General features: G+C 42.9%; 1 protein-coding gene across 3 annotated transcripts in view; it reads left to right on the plus strand.

The window, feature by feature from the left end:
• The first annotated feature begins 5,928 nt into the window (after positions 1–5,928).
• The window catches only part of UTRN (utrophin), a 453,043-nt gene continuing 438,123 nt past the window's right edge, over positions 5,929–20,848 (plus strand). The window contains exons 1-3 of one of the 3 annotated variants that reach the window (XM_045842803.1): positions 5,942–6,060; positions 6,232–6,340; positions 10,956–11,103. In XM_045842803.1, coding sequence (XP_045698759.1) covers positions 11,025–11,103 — 79 coding nt within the window. In that variant the 5' untranslated portion in view covers positions 5,942–6,060; positions 6,232–6,340; positions 10,956–11,024. Of the gene's footprint in view, positions 6,061–6,231; positions 6,341–6,550; positions 6,730–10,955; positions 11,104–20,848 lie in introns of those variants that run through there. The other 2 variants (XM_045842802.1, XM_045842804.1) reach the window with 2 other exon arrangements.

Consider the following 20,848-nt stretch of genomic DNA (forward strand, 5'->3'; position numbering starts at 1 on the left):
CATTCTAACAGGTGTGAGGTGGTATCTCATTATAGTTTTAATTTGCATTTCCCTAACAGCTAGAGAAGTTGAGCATGTTTTCATATGTGTTGGCTGCTAGTATATTTTTTAGGGAGAAGTGTCTGTTCAGGTCCTCTGCCCATTTTTTAATTGGATTGTTTGGTGTTGAGTGGTATGAGTTCTTTATATATTCAGGATATTAACCTCTGGTCTGAACTGTTGTTTGCAAATATCATCTCCCATTTGGTTGGTTGCCTTTTTGTTTTGTTGGCAGTTTCTTTTGCTGTGCAGAAGCTTTTTAGTTTAGTACAGTCTCATCCATTTATTTTTGCCTTTACTTACCTTGCCTTTGAGATAAAATTCATAATTTTTTCTAAGTCCTAAATCCATGAGTCTAGTACCTATGCTTTTCCTACATAATTTATTGTTTCAGATCTTATATTTAGGTCTTTGATTCATTTTAAATTAATTTCTGTACATGAGGAAAACTGTAGTCTAGTTTCATTCTTTTGCATGTGGCTTTCCAATTTTCCCAGCACCAGTTATTGAGGAGGATTTCATTTTTTCATTGTGTGTTTTTGGCTCCTTTGTCAAAAAATTATTCGAATTGGGCTGTCAATTCTGTTCTGTTGGTCTGTTAACTGTTTTTCTGCCAATACCATGCTGTTTTAATTATTGTTGCTCTGTGGTATAATTTGAAGTTAGGTAGTATGATACCTCTGGCTTCATTCTTGGTTTTTTTTTTTTTCAGGATTATTCTGTTTGGGGTCTTTTGTGGTTCCATACAAATCTGATGATTTTTTGTTCTATTTATTTAAAAAATGACGTTGGGATTTTAATGGGGATTGCATTAACTCTGTATGTTACTTTGAGTAATATGGTCATTTTAACTATGTTGTTTGTTCCAATCCATTAACATACAACATTTTTCCACTTCATTGTGTCTTTTTCAATCTCTTTTAATTATACCTCATAATTTTCAATATACAGGTCTTTTTCATCCTTTGTTAAGCTTATTCCTTGGTATTGTTATTTTTGTTGCAATTACAAAAGGAATTGTTTTTTTACTTCTGAAATTTTATTGTTACTATATAGAAACCTGGCAAAGAGAAGAGGAACAAAAAAGAAAAGTACAGACGAATATCTCTGATGAAGAGAGGCGCAAAACTCCTAAACAAAATACTAGCAAATTGAATACAACAATACATTAAGAAATTATACATCATGATCAAGTGTGGTTCATTCTAGGAGTACACGGATGGTTCAACATATGCAAATCAATCAATATAGTACAGTGCATTAACCAAACAAATGATAAAAATAATATGATCTTATCAATAGATGTAGAAAAAGCATTTGATAAGATATAACATCTATTTATGATTAAAATACTCAATAAAATGGGTATGAAAGGAAAGTACGTCAACTTAATAAAGGCCATATAAGACAAACCCTCATCTAATACACTCAATGGTGAAAAACTGAGAGCTTTTCCTGTAAAATCAGGAACAAGACAAAGATGTCCACTCTCACTGCTCTTATTCAGCATAGTTCTGGAAGTCCTAGCCCTGCTCTGGAAGAGCAATGAGACAAGAGTGAGAAATAAAAAGCATCCAACTTGGGAATGAGGAAGTAAAAGTGTCATGTCACGCAGATGATGTGAGTCTATACATTCAAAATTCTATATGTGTAATAAAATTCCATTGTATATATGCACCAAATCTTCTTTATCCGATCACCTGTTCATAGACACTTAGGTTGCTTCAGTATCTTGGTTACTGTACACGAAGTGTCCTTTTTTTGGTCACTTGTTATAGTCTTTGTTTTAAAGTATGTTTTGTTTGATACAAGTATTGCTACAACAGTTTTTTTCTAATTTTCATTTGTATGAAATACCTTTTTCTATCCCTGTACTTTCAGTTTGTGTGTGTCTTTCAATCTGAAATGGGTCAACATATGAATGAGTCTTGTTCTCTTATCCATTCAGAAACCTATGTCTTTTCATTGGAGCATTCACTCCATTTGCATTTAAGGTAATTATTGATAGGTATATAGTTATTGCCATTTTATTTTTAATATTTTAATCTTTTCTCTTCCTTCTTCTTCTTCTTAAAGAAGTCTCTTTGCTATTTCTTGTAATACTGGTTTGGTGGCAATGAACTCCTTTAACATTTTCTTTTCTGGGAAACTTTTTATTTCTCTTTTGATTCTAGATGATAGCCTGGCTGGGTAGAGTGATCTTGGTGGTAGGTCCTTGCTTTTTATTGCTTTGAATATTTTAAGCCAATCCCTTCTGGCCTTCAAAGTTTCTGTTGAGAAATCTGCTGATAGTCTTACAGGAGCTCCCTTGTGTGTGACTAAAAGTCTCCACCTTTTCTACCAGTCTTGATGGGCCTTCTTTTTAATATCCGTATAGGAATTCAGTTCAGTTTGTCTTCATGTATTTCTCAAGGGCAGTTGTCCTATAATTTAGTTGTAATACTAATCTGGTTGTGGGTGGAGGGGAGCATTGATTTGACCTAAGCCACCATCTAGACTGGAAGCCCACTCTCTGGTGATTCTTTAGCTCACCACATTGTGAGAAGCCCTCCCTTTGTGCTAATTATTCTCTTAACATTTCATGCATCGTCACCATTTCTTTAATTGTATCAGAAAGAATTTTATTATATCTATCTTCAACTTACATAATAAGTTAGCTGCTTGAAGAATTCAACAACAATTTCAGCAAATATTCTAGGATCTATATCATATGTAAGCCACAGATCAATACTTTCTAGACCTGAAAAAGATAAGAAAAGGTAAATACCCTACCTTCGTCTCTTTCTTAAATGCTTCCATGTAGGACATTATCCATGGTCAACACCAAGGGTAAAACTGAAGGAGTGTCTTGCTTTTTATACATTGTGTTGCTATTGTTTATAAACAGCATTTATGTCCTCTTGCACAAAGTTTAGTAGAGAAAGTTTTCTTTTTGGCTCTTATGTTAGAATGCTGTGCCCTGTATGTGAACAATATCTATGCAGAATCATGTCTCTCTCTATATTATATATACATACCTATGCACATATCTTTATATATGAATCTACATATACACTACTTATATCATAATATATTCTCCTGCGTCAGGGGCTGTATCCCAATAACAGTAGTTCAATTTTCTTAAATTTCCACTGCTGTGTAGTGCCTGTGGGGTTAATGGTAGACCTGGCCCACATTCCTGTCACTTGCTCTGATGGTTCTAAGCTGGCCTCGGGAGCCGGGCAGACAAACCCCACGGAGCTCTGTCAGTACAGGCCCCTGTCCCTGCCACGTGAACTGCAGGTGGGATGTTGGCTGCAGGGGGTCTGTCTCCCTTTCCCCCCCGGCTGGATTCTCAGGCTTCAAGAGAAGGTCACACTGTCTGCTCTATGGAAACATAGCCCTGTGTGGCCAAAATCTTTCACTAAATGTGACTTCCCGCTGACTGAGGAAACAGGGAGCAGGACCAGCTTGGTGCCTCTTGTCATCTCATCAACAGGCTGTTCTGTGTTCCATCTTGCCCATGGCCTACAAAGAATATCGGTCTGTGTGTATGCACGTGGGGAGAAGGGCTGGAATCAGACGGAGCGTGGGTCCCAGGTGACACACCATAAGCCACTGAAGCTGGAGAGGGGGTGGAGTCCCTCACAGCAAAGTGGCTGTGGCTGTTGTCCCTTATCACCCTTTCCTTATAGCCTGTGGGGAAGTGAAACTAAACATTCCCTTGGAACTGAAGAACTTAAAAACTCAGAAATGCTAGGTCCCCAAATGATTGTGATTTTCAAAAATGTTGAGTTAAATAATATTTGTATAGCACTTTGCAATTCACAAAGTGCTTTTCACTTACATAATTTTAAGTAACATAATCCGCAAACACTCCAATGTGGTTTTATTTCAAAGGAGGAAATCGGAGTTTCTGTTAACCCAACAAGATACAGTGCCCAATGAGAGCTTTAAGGGTCTGTAGAATTACTAGTTCAAAAAACCTTGTTCTCGCTTAATACAGTCAGTTTCAAGTAGCACTTGATCTGTCATTTTCTTACGATACTTACTGCTGATCTTGCATATCCTTACTTGTTTACATGCCTTATCTCACTAGATTTGAAGTTCTATAAGGTGAGGTTTCTATGAGAGTTATACTTGTGTCATTCACAGTGCCAGGGGAACTGGCAGGCCTCAAATGGGCACTTACTGAATGAATGAATGAAATTAAATGAATACATTATAAACATTTTAAAGTAATCTTCTGGATTTTAATTGGATTATATGAGGAAGACCCTCAAGGGAGGAAGCTGAACTAGAGAGCCTTAAAAAAAAGAAAGACTATTTTTCAGGACCTCCTACTGCTCCACAGCATTTAGGGACTGGGGAGGCTTTCACTTTGTAACTACTAAAAGGCTAGTGAATTCTTTCTGAAAAAATCGTTTAAAGTCCAGGTGTTTTATCTTTACTAACCTATAAATTGTTAACTTTCAAATACTAAACCAGCAAGAGGCCAGGGCTTGCTTGTCAATCACCCTCTCCTCTTTGTTTATACCAAGTAGCAACTTGATTTTTTTCTTTCCCTGCCCAAGGGTGATGATCAAGTAAAAGAATCACAGAAACGCATGGGGAATGGAATATGTAAATAAGAAAAATGCACACAGAACAAACTCCTTTCTTCCCAGATATTGTTTAACCAACTGCTCAGCATTGAGACAAGCTCTATAAAAGATGTATATTTGTGGGTGTGCACATTGGAAAAATAGGACCGTAAGGCCAGTGCAAACAGTATTTGTAGGTACGAAAAAATATAAAGCGAAATTTCAAGTTTGTCTTAACATTAAAAACAACACTAAGCAAACTGTATAAAATAAATATTCCCGTGGACTAGGACCAAAAATCAGCAACGCCAGCAAACTGAGACGGGGTGAGTGGAGGCGCGAATGGAAATCTATCTCTAAAGTAGAGAAAAAAATCCCCCGAACTAGCCACTTTGGCTGGGGTGGGGGCGTGACTCACATTTTTGGGATAAACTGAATAAAGGGGATTGTGTTTGTGCGAGGCGTCCATTCTGGCTCCCGACTCCCGGAGCGGCGGGGGCGCGCAGCTCTAGGCCGGCTGAGCGCAGAACCGGCCGCCGCGGGCCCGGGAGGGCGCACAGGGCGGGCGCTGATTGACCGGGCGCACGGTCAGGTGACTCCGGGCGCCACGTTCCCCGAGCCCAGCCGGCGGTGGCCGCCTGGGCCGGGCCGCGGCCGGGGCCGGGGCCAAACTGGGAGGCGAGAGAGACTGATCTCCCGAAACTAAGTTGCTGGGCTGGTGGCTGCTGGGCGCGGGCAGAGACGGGGAGCGGGAGCGCTGGAGAGGCGCGGGCCGGCGGGCCGGACCTGCTCGGCCTCCACCTCCGCGGGAGAGCGGGCCCCTGGGCGCCCGGCCGCAAGCCCGTCCCCAGGGGGGCGCCTCGGAGCCGCCCCACCCATCTTCAGCCTCCAGAGCTGCGCTCCAACAAAGGGGCAGGCCCGCGGCGGGGAGCGGGAGGAGGAGGAGGAGCCGGAGGATCGAGCCGCTCGCTCACGAAGTTGTGGAGTCGCCTGGCCTCGGAGGCGGAGAGCGGGCGGCCGCTGCCTGCCGCGGGCTTTCTCCCGCCGCGGGGCGAGGAGGAGCCTCCGGCTCCCGAAGCCGATTGGGGAATCACCCGGAGCGGTGCCCCACTTCTTTAGGGTCATTTCTGCCCACGGAAAACTCTTTAGTGTCTGGCAAACTTGGTGCCTGCGCGCCTGTTTCGGGTTTGCATTGGACTGTTTTGTTTTTGGCGGAACTATCGGGCAGGAAGATTGCACAAGTCAGGGACATTTTTAATCGGGTGTCAAAACTCCTTTTTTCTTTCAGACCTCGTCTAGGTCTCTATATTTTATTTAAAAAAAAAAAAAACGTTGCACCGCAAAACTCACGCTAGCACACTCCCCCCGCGATTACTACGACCCAAACACCCCCCGCTGGCCCGCTGGGGGAGCGGCGGCGGCTGGCTGGCGAGGCGGGCCCGCGGGCCAACGGGAGCAGGTAAGTCCAGGCGTTACGGAAGCACCGCGCCGAGTGATGAGACCACAGTCCCGGGGAACGGGGCGTGGGCTGCGGGGAGGACGGACTTCTCGGAGGCTCTTGCGCCCAGCATCTGCGTCCCGAGCTCCTTTTCAAGACTGAGGCTAAGATGTAACCAACTTTTGCGTCCAGTTTCCTTGGAACCGGAGTTCTGCTACCCCGCGGTGGGACAGAGAATGACAGAAACTTGGAAGGAGGAGGCGGTCCTCGGGATCCGTAGAGTGGCGAAAAGATCCAACAGGTTCGGGGCTGCCCCTTGGCTTCCCCTGTCCTCCTACTCGCCAGGGTGTGAGACTCGCGCATCCGTGCCTTGCGCGGTGAGGGGCACCCGGCCAGTGATCTCCAAGAGGGGACGTGGCCTCCCCAGAGGGCCTGTCACACACGCCCCAGCCCAGGAAGGCGGGGCCCCGGAGGTGTCCGCTAGGAGAGGGTGGGGAGAGGGTGGCTGTGGTCGGCGGGCAGGGGAGCAGTTCCCAGCCGTCCGCCTGGCAGGAAACGTGTTCGACCTCCGGGCCGTTGCTGTTCCCGCGGGTGGGGCTCCGAGAGGGGACCGGGCGTCCAGTCGGTGCGCGGTCCGGTGCAGTCGTTTCTTCTGCTTTTCCGGGCTCTTGGCATCTCTTGTTGCAGCTGGTAAGACAACTCGTGCCCACCCTAGGCCCGGGATGCGGGGCTCCGGTGGTCCAAGGCCACCTACAAAACCCACAAAGCACTAATTTTAGGCTGTGCGACTTTTAGAAGGCACGCTGTTAAAAGAGAATTTCCCACCAAGGCCCGGAAAGGGACTTGCTTGTTCTAGGGAAGGAGAAAACGTGTCCGACCTCCGACAGCCAGGGACCCGCAATTTATTTTAACATTAAACTGGAGAGCCTGGGGTCTAACGTGGGTCTAACGGCTCCGCCTTCTGGGATCCCGCGGGGACAGCTTCCTCTTTCCCAGCCGTCAGGTCACCTGGGTCCCAGGCCTCGCGGGCCGGTTTCCCTTGCCGCCCTCTGGAGGGTCGGTGCCACGGTTGCTGCGGCCCCAGCGCCCTGAGTTCGAGGGAGCCCTGAGCCCTCGAGTCGGGGCTGGAGCTCACGGCCTCGGACCCGGGACAGCAGCCGCATCCATTGCTCAGTCGCTTGTACGGGCCTCAGGAAGCCGGGTCGGCCCATCCGGGCTGGCTGCTGGTGGGCGTGGGGGACGCTGGCCGCCGACAGCGCTGCGGGCCAGGCTGGGGCTGGAGGAATGCGAAGCTCCTGGGCGCTTCAGCCTCCAGAGTTCCAGGCGGCGAGGGCCAAGGTTTCCAGTCGTTCAGCAACCCCCTCTACCTGTATTTACAGGGCCGATGAGACTGCTTTTTACCTCTCCTTTGGGTGTTTACGTACAATTTATTGCCCCTGTAAACAGCATTAATAACTGTAGTAGTAACCGTCCCTTGGAGCGCTTCCGAGAGTGAATGGCAGTTCTGGGCACTGGGAGGTGTCTTTTACAATGTCTCAAGCAGAGCGCTAAACGCTCGCCCCTTTGGCTCCCCTTTCAAGTTTCTCTAGCTAGGGTTTTGGTCCCCATTGTAAATGAATGAATAGTTTTTGCCGGAGGGTCGACATCCCATTTCCCTCAAAACTGTACACTGTTGAGTATATTTGCATTGTGTAATTCCCATATTACTTTAAAATTAAAACTGTTACTTTCCCTTTAAAGCCATCCCCCATCCTTTCACCCCAGATTGCTTTATGGCCACACACTCATGTCTTCAGGTCCATATGACAGCCAGGGGTGTTCCAAAGAAAATGCTGGTGGACCTAGAGTTGAGTGTGCTGGTTGCAGTGAGAAGATCTGGCTAACCTTTGCAGAGCACCCTTATCAGGGCCCAGAAACAGAGAGCAGTGGTAACGATATATAACAATTTTAAAGGGCTTAAAGCTTCTAAAGAAACACCCCATTCATTTATTCTGTTCCTTAACCAGCTGTGTGTGTGGAAGATGGACTTTCCTCCGTTTCATAGATGTGAAATGCACACAGTGATGAAACTTTGAGTCTGTCTCCTGGCAACCAAATATAAATTGCTGCTGCATTTATCGATTTAGAAGGAGGTGTCTTTTTTTGCCATATGTTACTCAACCTGGAGTCCCCTGCCATTCATGGCAGCAAGTGGCAGTTGGTGGCTATCACTGTTTCTCCCTCCTTCCCATTCTTCTCTTGTCCTCTGATCCCTGTTTCTGCTGCATCTTTGTAGTAGGTGAGGGATTTCGATGACCAGGAAGAGAAAGTTTGAGAACTTGTCTTAAGGAGAGTGGCAAGATAAAATACTGTATAATGAGGAAATATTGATGTGCAAATGAAATAAAGTCCTGTGTAAACAGTTTACTGTTTTATGGAGTCAGATAGGTTTTGGGAAGCACTGAAGCTCAGACCAGTTATGGAGAGCATTAGAAATATCTGTCAAAGGGGAATAGTCTGTTGCTTTCCAGTACAGGGAATTTTGTTGGGCAAACCTGATTTTCCATCATAAAATTTTATGTGCATTCCTCTGAACAAATTTTTCGGTTTTAAATATAATAAAATACACTTAAGAATTCAGCAAATCTTTTACAGGCATGTACCCCCAAAAGAGAACTTAATCACATACTAATCCCAAAAGTCTTAACAGTAGTAGAGTAATATCAAAAGTAAAACAAGTTGTTCATACTCATAAAATTTGGCAGATTGGTGATCCACAATCCATATATTCCTTCCTATGGGGGAGTAAAGTGTCCTCTCCACTTTAGCAATCCACCACAGTTCTCATCGGCCTCAAGCTCTTTGACATGAACCTTTTTTCTTTCTTTTTTAATGAAGAGTTTATTTCAAGCAGAGTTGAGATGACATGATAGAGTTCTTTTTTTTAAGATTTTATTTATTTATTTTTAGAGAGGGAAGGGAGGGAGAAAAAGAGAGAGAGAGAGAAACATGAATGTGCGGTTGCTGGGGGTCATGGCCTGCAACCCAGGTGTGTGCCCTGACTGGGAATCGAACCTGGGATGCTTTGGTTCACAGCCCGCACTCAATCCACTGAGCTACGCCAGCCAGGGCTGGCTACGAGCCTTTTTTCTAAGGTAATTTTGATGTCTTTATTATTATAACACATTCTTTTTGGCTGATCAGGATAAAAATATGATAACTGTTATGTGTTACATATATTTATATTATAAAATAATATACAGTGCTTCCTTGAATATTATATATCATCAAATAATATGTAAAATACTGAATGTTACATAAATATACAAAATGAAATATAAAATAATAATACCATGTAATATGTCCTTGGGTTAAAGAATTGAGTTGTCTAATCCTAGCTAGCAGTAAACTCTGGTTCTGATATATGTTGTAACGTGTAAATTAATATCCATTATTCACAGATTAATATTTGGATGTGTTGACCATTATATTCCCAATTACATGGTTTACTTATTTAATTGCCCTTTGGGGTCTGCTCTAGGGGCTCTTAGCACAGAGCCGTGTTCCTGATTGAATTCTGATTCTGTCTGGGCTTGGGGGCATTGTGCTCCAGGAAGCATCAGGGCAAAGCAGCACTCTGACATTCTTAAAGAAAATGTGGTGTTGCTGGATGGAATCCTCAATTCTTTAAATTCTACAAGTGCCTCTCACTAGTGGATTACTAAGATTGAAATTAGTTTGTTGAGTGATATCTATCCTCAGCAGCATTGATATGATGTACCTTCTAAACTAGAATCTGTGTCAATGATACAAAGTTCACTATTCAGATTTGTCTCTGATTCAGGCCTGAGATCAGACCTGCATATCCAACTGCCTTTTGTTAGTTCCACTTACATATTTCAGAGGCACCTCGAGCTCAGCGAGTACCCACTGCACTTATTAGTTCTTCCTTCTGCGGCGTATCCTCCAGAGCTCCCCGGCTCAGGGAGTGACTCGCCCTCTACTCAGTTGCCCACGATAAAACTGGGCAGTCATTTTGCGCCTTAGTATCCTGAACCTCTCATAGCCAACCAGTCCCCCAGTGCCATGTGCCTTCTTTATTTAACATCTAAATATCCCACATACCCACCCATTTCTTTCCATCTGCCCTTGTTTAGGCTACAGTCATTTCCTGCCTATGTACAGTTACACTAGAGAGAATAGAAAAAACTAAGCACCCCTATGCTCTTTAGTTAGGTTTCTCACTTGCCATTTTCCGATAGTTGTTTCATATGTTTTTCTCTGTCTATGCAAGTGTGTGTATTGGTACACATACACATACACAGATACAGAGGGACAGACATAGACAGATACATGGTGCTCTGAACTTAAGTTGAACATATGATAACACTTCATCGCTAAATATTTTATCGTGTGTCTTCTATAATCAAAGACATTTCCTTGCATAAGGACAAAGCCATTGTTAACCACTATTAAAGAGGTTTAGTACTGATACAATGTTATTGTCTAATCAATAGCCCAAGTTTAGATTTTTCAAATTATCCCAACATGTGTATTTTTGAAAAATTCTGAATTCAGTCCAAGATTACCTAATTAAATTCTTCTCATCCTTGAAACCTTGGCTCACATGTCGCTTCAGAAAGGCTTGTCTACTTGCCCAGGGCAGGTTACATTCCTCTGCCATGTGACCATGTTGCTCTGTGCCTCTCCTCTGTGCGTTGGTAGCGGATCTGAGACAATTCATTGTGTACTCAGTTGCGTAGTGTCTGTAAGCTTCACGATGGCAGAGGCTGTGTCCCCATTGCCCCAGTCAGTACCTCACGCACAGTAGGCGCTGAATAAGTGGTTGCTATATGTAGCTGTATATGACTATATATATGAAACAAAGTATGTATTATGTATTTTTTCAAGTCAATACTTTCTTTTTTTCTCTTCAGGTTTTGATGTCTTAAAGAAAGCAGAGAGGATTTAGTCAAGTGTTGGGATTTTACTGGAAGCCGGCGAAGATGGCCAAGTATGGAGACCACGAGGCCAGGCCAGAGGACGGGCAGAACGAATTCAGTGACATCATCAAGTCCAGATCGGGTAGGTAATGGAAGCCTAAGAAAACGAAGGCTTTTTATGCATAAACTTCTTAAAAGACATACTTTTTTTTTGGCTTGTACTGCACTGCTCTTGTGAGACAAAGTTTTTGTGAGAAATGTAAATCTGACGAAGGAATATTGTAAGAGGTGACAAGTGTCTCCGAGCGTCCCCTCGTCATTTCTCAGCCCAGCCGAATCTCATTGTGTGTTGACTGGCATTGCTTGGTGACCTCGTGGCCTGTGTTCATTTATCAGACTGACCTCTTTAAACACACAAAAATACCACTGAGCATTTTTTCCCTTTTTAGCCTGTTTTATGAGGTTGAAGGGATTATATGCTTAAAGTAGGCAGTCCCATTGTTTCTGGCAGGGTGGATCTTCTCAAGTTTCGCTTCAATGACTGAGTCCTTACCCAGATTCCTTCTGGTGGCCAGGGCGAGGCCAACAGGTGTCCTGCCTTTTGCTTTCATTTTTGAAACTTCTTATGAACCTTCTCAAGGGACATGAGGCTAAGACAGATGGACGGTTTTCAGATGAACATTTAAATTGGGGAGCTAAGGTAACCCTCCCTCCCCTAGGGTTTGTTATTTAACTGAGGGCTTTTTTTTCTACTCTCGCTGTCCAGGTAAAAGACCTGGGGAATGTTTTAAAAATGCAGATGCACTGGCTCCTCTCCAGACCCACTGAATAAAAAGTTCTATATTTTTAAAAAAACTTCAAATGTGAGTTTGAGACAGGCTCTAAGAGGAGATATTTTTGAGCAGGCTGGGCTTTTCTGAGCTTTGAAAATTACACAGAACTCCACCCTGGGTGTGAACACTATACTTAAGTAACTTTGAGAGTTACTTTCAGGTATAAAATTACAACCAGTGTCACTTTAAAATAATAAAAAAAAGAACATTATGTTAGGGGCTTATTTCTTCTTATATGGAACTGTAGCAACATACACTGAAAATAAGCTGTAAGCTAATAGACACCCACATTTCTTTTTATGATACGGATACTGGTTGATTGGTAGAAGGGGAGAGAAACATCGATTGGCTGCTTCTTGCTCACCCCCACCTGGGGACCTGGGCAGTGACCCAGGTGTGTGCCCTGATCGGGAACTGAACCGGAGACCTTTTGGTTCACAGGATTCTGCTCAATCCACTGAGCCACACCAACCAGGGCTAAAGTTCTTTTTGTTTTAAATGGTTTAATAATATAAAGTACTATGTAGGTATAAGGGGTCATGGCTATCTTTTTAAGGGGATAAAATGTGTATCCAGAACTTTGTAAATATAAAAGCGGGAAAAGAAAGTGAGACGATGTCTCATATGCATGCTGGTCATGTGCTGTAAATTGTGAGGAGTGTGGTCTTAAATAGCGTCCACTTCTGTTACAGTGAGACCTTTGATATTTAGAACTCTGCACTGTAACCACCTCCATAAAAAGTAATTATGTAAGTGTAGAAATAGTATCTGTGATGAGTGCACATGACTTCCAAAGTATTCTTTAAATAAAAATTTACCATTTCAAAAGACAACTGTCACACACTATTGTGGGCCAGTGGGCAGAAGTTATCACGTGTTTTTCAACATATGTGTATCACTTGACCCGCTAACTCGATTTTCAGAGCTGTTTCCTAGCCTAGAACACACAGAAAGGTACAAGCAAGAAGTTGATCACAGCATTTTTATAATAGAAAAAATTGGAAACACCGCAAAAATCCAATATCGAGGACTGGTTAAGTAATAATTTCCCAAAGTAAGTCAAAAGGAGCACAGGTTCTAATGTATAATTTGAAAAGGATGTTGGGGACCAGAAATTTTAGGAAATAGTTGTCCACTTACTCTGTGCAGTCAATGTAGAGCATCTGAACGTATTGTGTAGAGTCTCAATGGAGTTAATTAAATTAGGGGATTGGCATAAAGCAGCAGATTACACATCCGTAAAAGTGTTACTGATATGTGCCATGTATAAACACAGAAACGTGTTCTTGACATTAAGTAAACATGTGCAATATGAATTCAGTTACGTGAAAGTTATGTTTTCAAACAGTTTAGCAGATTGTACACTAAAATGTCAATAGTGGTTATTTTGGCATTTTGGGATTATTACTTTTCTCCTTTTTGCTCTTATGTATGTTCTAAAGTTCTTCAACGGGCCCATAATACTTAGTTTTTATTTTTAAGGACTCTCCAATTGCTTAGAGTGTTTTAATGCCAAGGCGATGACGGTTACATTTTTTTTCTTGGTGGCACCTACTTCAAAACACATTGAAAAGTTAGCTGTCGCATAGCAGAGATATGAATCACATTCTTTTGGCTGGATTATGTTGCAAAAGCCAGTAGATAAATTTGAATTTGAAAGGGCCCGTTCGTACCAATTCTTTTTGGAAGACACAGTTTTTGCTTCTTTTAAGGTAAATATTAGTATAGTGGTACTGTCTTTTGGTATGCCACAATGTACAGGTTGGAAAGGGATTCTTTTAGTTCAGATTAAGTCAAAGGGATCATCTCTGTATAATGCCTATTTTTAAAGATCCTTCTTGGACATGTTCTATGTCTGAGTTGTTGCTTTTTCAGTATTTGAAAAAAAAGTTTTCCTGTAGGAGAATTTTGATTCTAGCCTGTTCTTCTATGTTTCTTTCTTTTGAGGATTGGCTATAGGGGAGGGAGTGAACGTTAGGGTGGAGAAAAAAGTAATGCTGAGAGTAAATTGATTAATTTAATCTCCTAGTTTAAGATTTTTTCCCTCTTCCCTCCTCCCCTAACCATTAAGTTTGGAAGTCTAAAAGCGTAGCATAATAAAAATAATTGTGCATTTTACATTACATCATTGGGATTATTTATATTGCCCGCATTCAGTATTATTGGCTTTATGGTATATATGATGTTTTAATTTTTTTAATGTGATTTCCACCTTCTTAACAGAAATAGGAAATTATCAAGGATAGGTGATGAAATAGTTTCATGGATATATAACACCATACATTTCTTTATGGTTGTAACATACTTACCTTGAATTTGAGTGAACTTTAGAAAAGAACTTGAAAGAGTATGAACTTTAATGATTAAGAGCTTGGGATGGGATAAAAGACCTTTTGTTGCCTAATTTAAACACTTTAGTGAGTTCGTCATCAGTGACTTCATGTTTGACAGCTGAATTAGTGGGCTTTGAAAAGCCTAACAAGTTAGTAAATATTTTGAGAGAGTAGGCTCAGATACAGAGATGTTTGTTTGTTTGTTTTAAAGGGAAGCATATTGCCAGTGGAGTCTGTGATGTGTATATTTCTGCTTGGAACATTTTAAACATGAAATAATAAAACAGTTTGGGATGCGTATCAAGTCAAAGAATATGCTCATTGCTACTTCGTTCTGTTAATAGCTAACACATGTGAGAGCTGGTAACACAGACCAAGTGATCCTTTTCTGTTGTTCTCAGTTCTGTCCTTGAGTTTTAAGCTGGACCCCCCTCACGAGGGTAGACCTCAGGTCTAAAGACAGTGTGTGAACTGGCTGTGTGTGGGGATTTGGATAATCTGGGGATTCAGTCCTGGATTCTCAGATGGGAAAGGGTCATTGGTCGAATGAATTAGTCAGGTAAGCGCTACATTGTTGCATGATTCAGTAGGTTCTTTAAAGTACTTAGGGTCGGAAGCCAGAATATAACAATTTCACTGTTTCTTCTTTCACCTTTTCTCTTCTAGTCTAATTCTGGGAAATAATTGCTGAGGAAATTTGAGAGGCCATGTAACCCATGCCTGTGAGGTGGTTGCCCAGCCTCTGCTTGTACACCTCCAGGGGTGCGATCGCACTAGTGATGATGATGAGGGTGATCATCTGGGAATTGTCATTTACTGAGCACAGACTGTAGGCAGATGTGGTGTCAGGAGTTTCATCCTCACAACTGCTGTTTCACAGATGCCGAATGTGAGCCCCACGGAAGTACTTGACCACACTGGCCTTCCATCTCCAAAGACCCAGCTGAGCCTGTCTCAGGGCCTTTGCACATCCCTTTTGTACCTGTCTTTGTCTGGTGGACTCCTTGTTATCGTTTAGAGTTCGACTTAAATGCCATCTGTGAGAGAGCTTCCCAGACAGATCTTTAGAAAGTAGCTCTCCCAGTCACTCTTGACTGCATCACTACACTTAAGTTCCGTCTCTGTTCTTATTGCTATCTGACACTTTATTTTGTGTGTCTGTTAATGTGCTTCCCACTAGAATTTAATTCCAGAGGTGCAGGGACCAAGACATCTCTGAGACCAAGCCCGCTGCCTAACTCAGTAGGTGAGCAATGGGTGTTTATTCAATGCAAATGACTCACAGAGCAGAACGTGCCAGGCCTGGGATTAGAACTCAGGTGTTCTGACTCCAGCAACCCTGCATCTGACCACTACATAGTGTGGAGTCTCCTAATTACAAGGTAGTTTATTCTGTTGCTCTCGGATGATTCTTCTTCATTTTGTGCCTAAACCTATTGCTTACAGATTTTCACAGTATTAGTTGGAGTTATACCTGCCTCTGCCTCTTCTTTTGTGGTTACCTCTGCCTATTCCCGCCGTGACCCCAGGCTGGGAGGTGGAGCTTCCCTGGGACCTCCGAGGCATCATTGTAGCCCTGCCAAGGGAGGGCCAAATTGTTGGAGGCATGACCTGCAGCCCCCAGGCCTGCCCTGGCCTGCCCTGGCTCTGGGCTTTGTCATTCTCTGTCAGGAGTTAGCAAAGGGGAAAATACCAGAGGACAGGCAGTCCTCTGGGTGGAAGGTAGAGAAATTGATAATCTGTTTCTGACGTGAATTCCCTTTTCTCTTTTCTTCTGTCTGTTGCTCAAGGCTTTTCACTGGCTGGTGAAAAAAGGTAGTGGATTTCAGATGCCCTGCGATTTGGCAAAGTTTGAATTCTGGTCTGATGCCCAGATGGGTATCTGTGGATTAAAGGAGTTGGTAAGAGGTAGGGGGTGGGGAGGGAAGAAGAGAGGCCAGTGAAGCAAAAATAAAATGAATTATTTAAGATGAAATATTATACCTGGTTACATTTACAGCAAGCCTTTGAAAAAAAGGTGCTATATTTGCAACAAAGTAAGCTTGCTTAGCAAAATTCAGTTTTATGACAATTATGAGGAAGATTACCCTATTCGTTTATCTTCCGGAAGCCTTCCTTGATGAAGGACAGTGGCTAAGTTGTATTTAGGGAGTCACTGGAGATTTTTCTATGAGCTTAAGGGACTGTGAAAAATAGCTGTTTTTTCCCCCCCCTCCTGAAGGGCTGGAATACCTGAGCTCTGGAGGAAGGTCTTTGAACAGGTTTGGGTTTTTTCCATGAGCCCTGGGGACTTGGGCTGAGGGACAGGTAACCCTGATGGAAGTTTAGCTCTGACAGAGTGGAGCAGCTCTTCCTGTAATGCCTGTAAGACCTTCTCTGTTGCTTCCTCCTCGTGCTGAGATCGTGCAATCACAGAAAAGTTTTCTGGATGGTTGTGATTCCTGAGTTGTTCCCGCGGTTGCGAAAGCTTGCTGGGTGACCCGTTCACGATCGGAAACCGTGGATCGCTGAGAATGTTCTCGGCGGAGGAAGTACGTTCATTATATAGACAGAATGGCAAACTCAGTTTTACTGAACCTTGTCTGAGGCCAGAAGTTTGAGGTAGATGCTGATACGATCGTTTTCAGGAAACGAGGGAACACGTAAGGTCACTGCAGCGGTTGTAAATATTAGTTAAAATTTAATCCAGAGCGGATACCCAGGTGGTTTCAGATGGAATGGCTAGAACTTTCCTCCCTTAAGTTGTGTCTGGAGGCAGATACTTTTGCTATATTATTATTTTTGTATGTCTTAACCATATAATTATAAATACACTCAGCTCAGTATTTGGAATATAAGTCAGTGTGAGTTTTTAAATACATATGTATTTACTGTCAAAATGGTGGCTTAGGAACTGAGAAATCTATGCTAGATCCAGCCCTTTCACTTCTATGGCTTCTGACCCTGGAGGTCCATGTCACCTGCAGGGCGCTTCCATGCCACCGTCACACAGCCGCACAGCCCAGTACCTGAGGTTTATTTACATCCCGTGGGGCTTCTCTGTCCGGCCTTGTTCGAAGGGGACTGACTGCTTGGTGTGTGCTCATTTGTCCGCTAAGCTTAAGCGTTGGGGTGGTGAAGCCTCACATCGGTTTTGGGAATTCACTTTCTTTAAAAAAAATCAATTTTGTTTATCACAGTCTTTGAACTGAAAGTGTAAAGAGTGAGAATAACATTTCATAAGTGAATATTTTCAATTGAACTTTTTTGGTAGGTGGGTGGTTCAATACTTTTTGCATTCAATTATGAAACAAAATTTTTTTGAAAGGGTCAGAAAAGACACATAATCGCATTCCTGATGTAGCAGGGGAATCCAGTGAAAATGTTACTTTATGTCTCTAATGTTGCACAACTTTGCAGTAAATGCAGGTACTGCAGTTGAAAATGTATTATTTGTTGAGCTCTTCTCTAATTTCATAGTGTTAATACTTGCAAATTTCTTTTGTTCCCTTTTTTTATTAAGATTTTGGGACAGTCTTTATGTGAAGAGACTTGTGAGTGTGGCAGGGGGCATGGCACTTTGAGGTTGATACTAATTGGTTGGTTCTCTTGCTCCTGATAGGCTGTGTGAATCATATCAACATTAATTCAGTAATTGCTACATAGATGTATGCATGTGCTTTTATTTTGAAAGTCTGGTTTGGGACTCATTCCACTAACCCAGGCTGCATGTCACAGTCACCCTTCGGGATTCCAGTTCAGCCATGTGAATGGGGTCCTGGCATCTGGAGTTTTAACAAGCTCCGTGGGTTATTCTGCTTAGTGCCATTGGTTTATGGACAAAGGAGGCCGATTTAAGACTCCCAGAACGAGAGAGAAAGTGGTCTGTGCAATTTAGAGGAGCAAGGAGAGCTCTAGTCAAATGTCGAAGATTATTTCTGCTTGTAAACACTTCCCTTTATACAATTTCAAAAGGTAACAGCTATCTTGGTATTGGACATTTTTTTTTCTTGTGTCTTGTATTTTGAAGAGTTCAGGTTGTGTCGAGCAAAGGTAAGCCTGGGGAAAGTGGGTCAGGAGAGTGAAGACACGTGTGGGTATGTTTCTGATTCCGGCCCATTGAACCAGAAGGTCACACCATACCACTCAGCACTGGAGCATGGCTTCACTGGGATCCTGTGCACGGGTGGCCTGCTTTGTTTTCTGTGCTTCATTGATCTCTTCGTCCTCACTGCCTCTGCTCCCCCAGTGTCTCTCCCCTGGGCCCCCCCTCCCATTTTGAAGTCTCCTCCCCTCAAACTTCAGCATAAATGCCACCAAGCATTCTACCCTCTGATCACTGAGACAGAATCCATCTCTCCCTCCTGCTCACTCTTTACTTATATTTTTGGCTCTCTTTGCTTGTGTATGGGCATATGTATGCTTTTTTAATTTGGCTTTCTGATGCTAGCCGGTAGCTTAGTCTCCACAACCAGTACATGCTCCATAAAAGCTTACTGTGTACTTTCATGATTTTAAAAAATCAGACTTGCTTCTATGCACATGCCATATTCACTCAGCAAATAGTTGCCGTTCAGTCCTGTTAAGAGATGATGGGTTCAAAGGTGAGTAAGACATATGTCTGTTATTAAGGTACTTCCAGGTCTGTTGGGAAGAGAGGCATCGGTAGACATCCCTGCACAAAAAAAGCAGTGTGCTGTACATACACAAGGTCGTGGAACACGGCAGGAGGAAGGACAGGGTCTTGCCTTGGTGGGTGTGAGGGGCTGGGAGGAGAGGGCCCTAAGAGGAGGGACCTGGAGGAGAGCCTTGAAGGACTCTGGGGAGACAGCAGTGTGGACAGAGAAGGACGGGCATTCCAGGGAAGGAACACTGCCTTGTGAGCCTGTAGCTGGTAGCTGAGTGAGGCCTGGGCTTTGCTGATGATTGGTGAGGTTGGGGCCAGATGTTGAAAACTCTTTTGAAGCAGGCTAAGAGGTGTGATCTTTCCTCTGCAGGGAGTCACAGCAGCATTTGAAGGGGGTTAATGACAGGCTCACTACGGTGTTTCAGGGAGACGGCTTGGTTGGTAGCAGGAAAGATGAATTTAGAAGGGGGCAGAGTTGCAGGGAACAAGTTAAGAGTTGAGAAAATCGCTGAGGTTAGAGATGCTGCAGGCTTGGACCAGAGTGGTGTGGGCGGAGAGAGAGACAGAGAGGGGGAGGCTTTGAGAGACAGCTAGCAGTTATCACAATGCATCTAAAGCCTCATTGTACACTTCACCTTCATGTAGAGTTTTTCAAATCATGTTCCAGTTCTCAACACTTTCAGTTACTAGCTCTTCTTCCAGAAATAATTGTTTTAACTTGACTCATTTCTTAAAATCTTAAAGGTGGTTTTACTTCTTAGTGAAGTTGACTACTGCTATTTTCCTTAACATTGCCTCTTGGTCAGTTTATTTAGGAAAATTTAAGTTGAATTAACTTTCAATAGTATTTGCATTTTTCTAAATACATATTCTGAAAAAAGTTTGTGCTTCAGAGAAAACTGGATTACTTCAAATGAGAGAAAAAACAAAGTTTTTTAAATGTTTATTCAGTGTAATATAAAAGTTCCTTAAAAAAGGTGGCAAAGAAAGGTAATATTCTTATCTTAAAGTGAAGATAATAGTCTTTGGCAGCTAGAAGAAAATCCATGTGCAAACAGAGCCCGGAAAACTATTTCAGAGGGACTGAAATTGTGTAGAATGTTCCATGGGATGCTGAGAATATAATAAAATGTCATCATATATTACTGATTTCACCTTCAGACAGGACGAGAAAATGCACACTGAAGATACATTAAGAGCAGTTGTTGAGAATAGCTCCTTCATTCAGGGAATGGTTAAGTGGTGGAAAGGTCACTGGAGTTCAGTCAGTAAAGCTGGGCTGCTAAGAAATCATAATTATTCAGGTAACAGATGCTTTTCATAACGTGAGGCTCTACTGTGGAGGTTTGGGAAAGAGGGGGAAGAAGGGTTTGTTATTGTCATTGTTTTTAAGTTCCATCTTTGAAATCTGTGTGTCCAGTAGGCTAACTTGAAATTCTAGTATAGGAGCCAAGTGTTTCGGAATGGTGGTTGCCTTGACCTTTAAGAAAACCAAAGGTCTCATGTGAAGTCTCTGCATTGTTGGGATGTACAAAAAAAAATCAAATTTTTGATTTCATCAGTTTAATTGCCTGCATTGGCTATGAATCTAGCTTTCTTTAAGATTCAGCTCTGTCTTAAGCAATGGAGATAATTAGGAAGGATTTCTGTATCTATGTCTATCTATCTAATCTATCTATTTATCTATCTGTCTATCTATCTATCCATCCATCCATCCATCCATCCATCCATTTTGTCTATCTGTATAAGACATTTTGAATGGTGTTTTATTATCTTGCTCCTAATATGTGTCACACCCTGGGATCAGCACAGGGTGACTGAGACAGAGTTCCAGTTGTCAATTGTCTTTCATCTCAAGAGGGCAGCTGCACAAGTTTTTAAGTAAACAAATTAAACAAGTGGTCACACAGTTTGAAAAGTAAAACAGCACAGGATGCTGTGTGAGCTCTTGGAAGGGGTGGCTGATGTTGAGGGGGTCTCAGGAAAGGCCTCTGAAGAGTGGGTCCGCACCACAGTATCTGAAGAATGAATGACAGTCAGAGCGAGGGTGGGGAGGGGGAGGGCGCAGGGCAATCAAGATCGAGGGAATCCGCGGTGTATCAGAAGTTCGGAGGT

Source organism: Phyllostomus hastatus, unplaced genomic scaffold, assembly GCF_019186645.2.
Source record: "Phyllostomus hastatus isolate PE091 unplaced genomic scaffold, TTU_PhHast_1.1 phas_contig_40, whole genome shotgun sequence".
Taxonomy (NCBI): domain Eukaryota; kingdom Metazoa; phylum Chordata; class Mammalia; order Chiroptera; family Phyllostomidae; genus Phyllostomus; species Phyllostomus hastatus.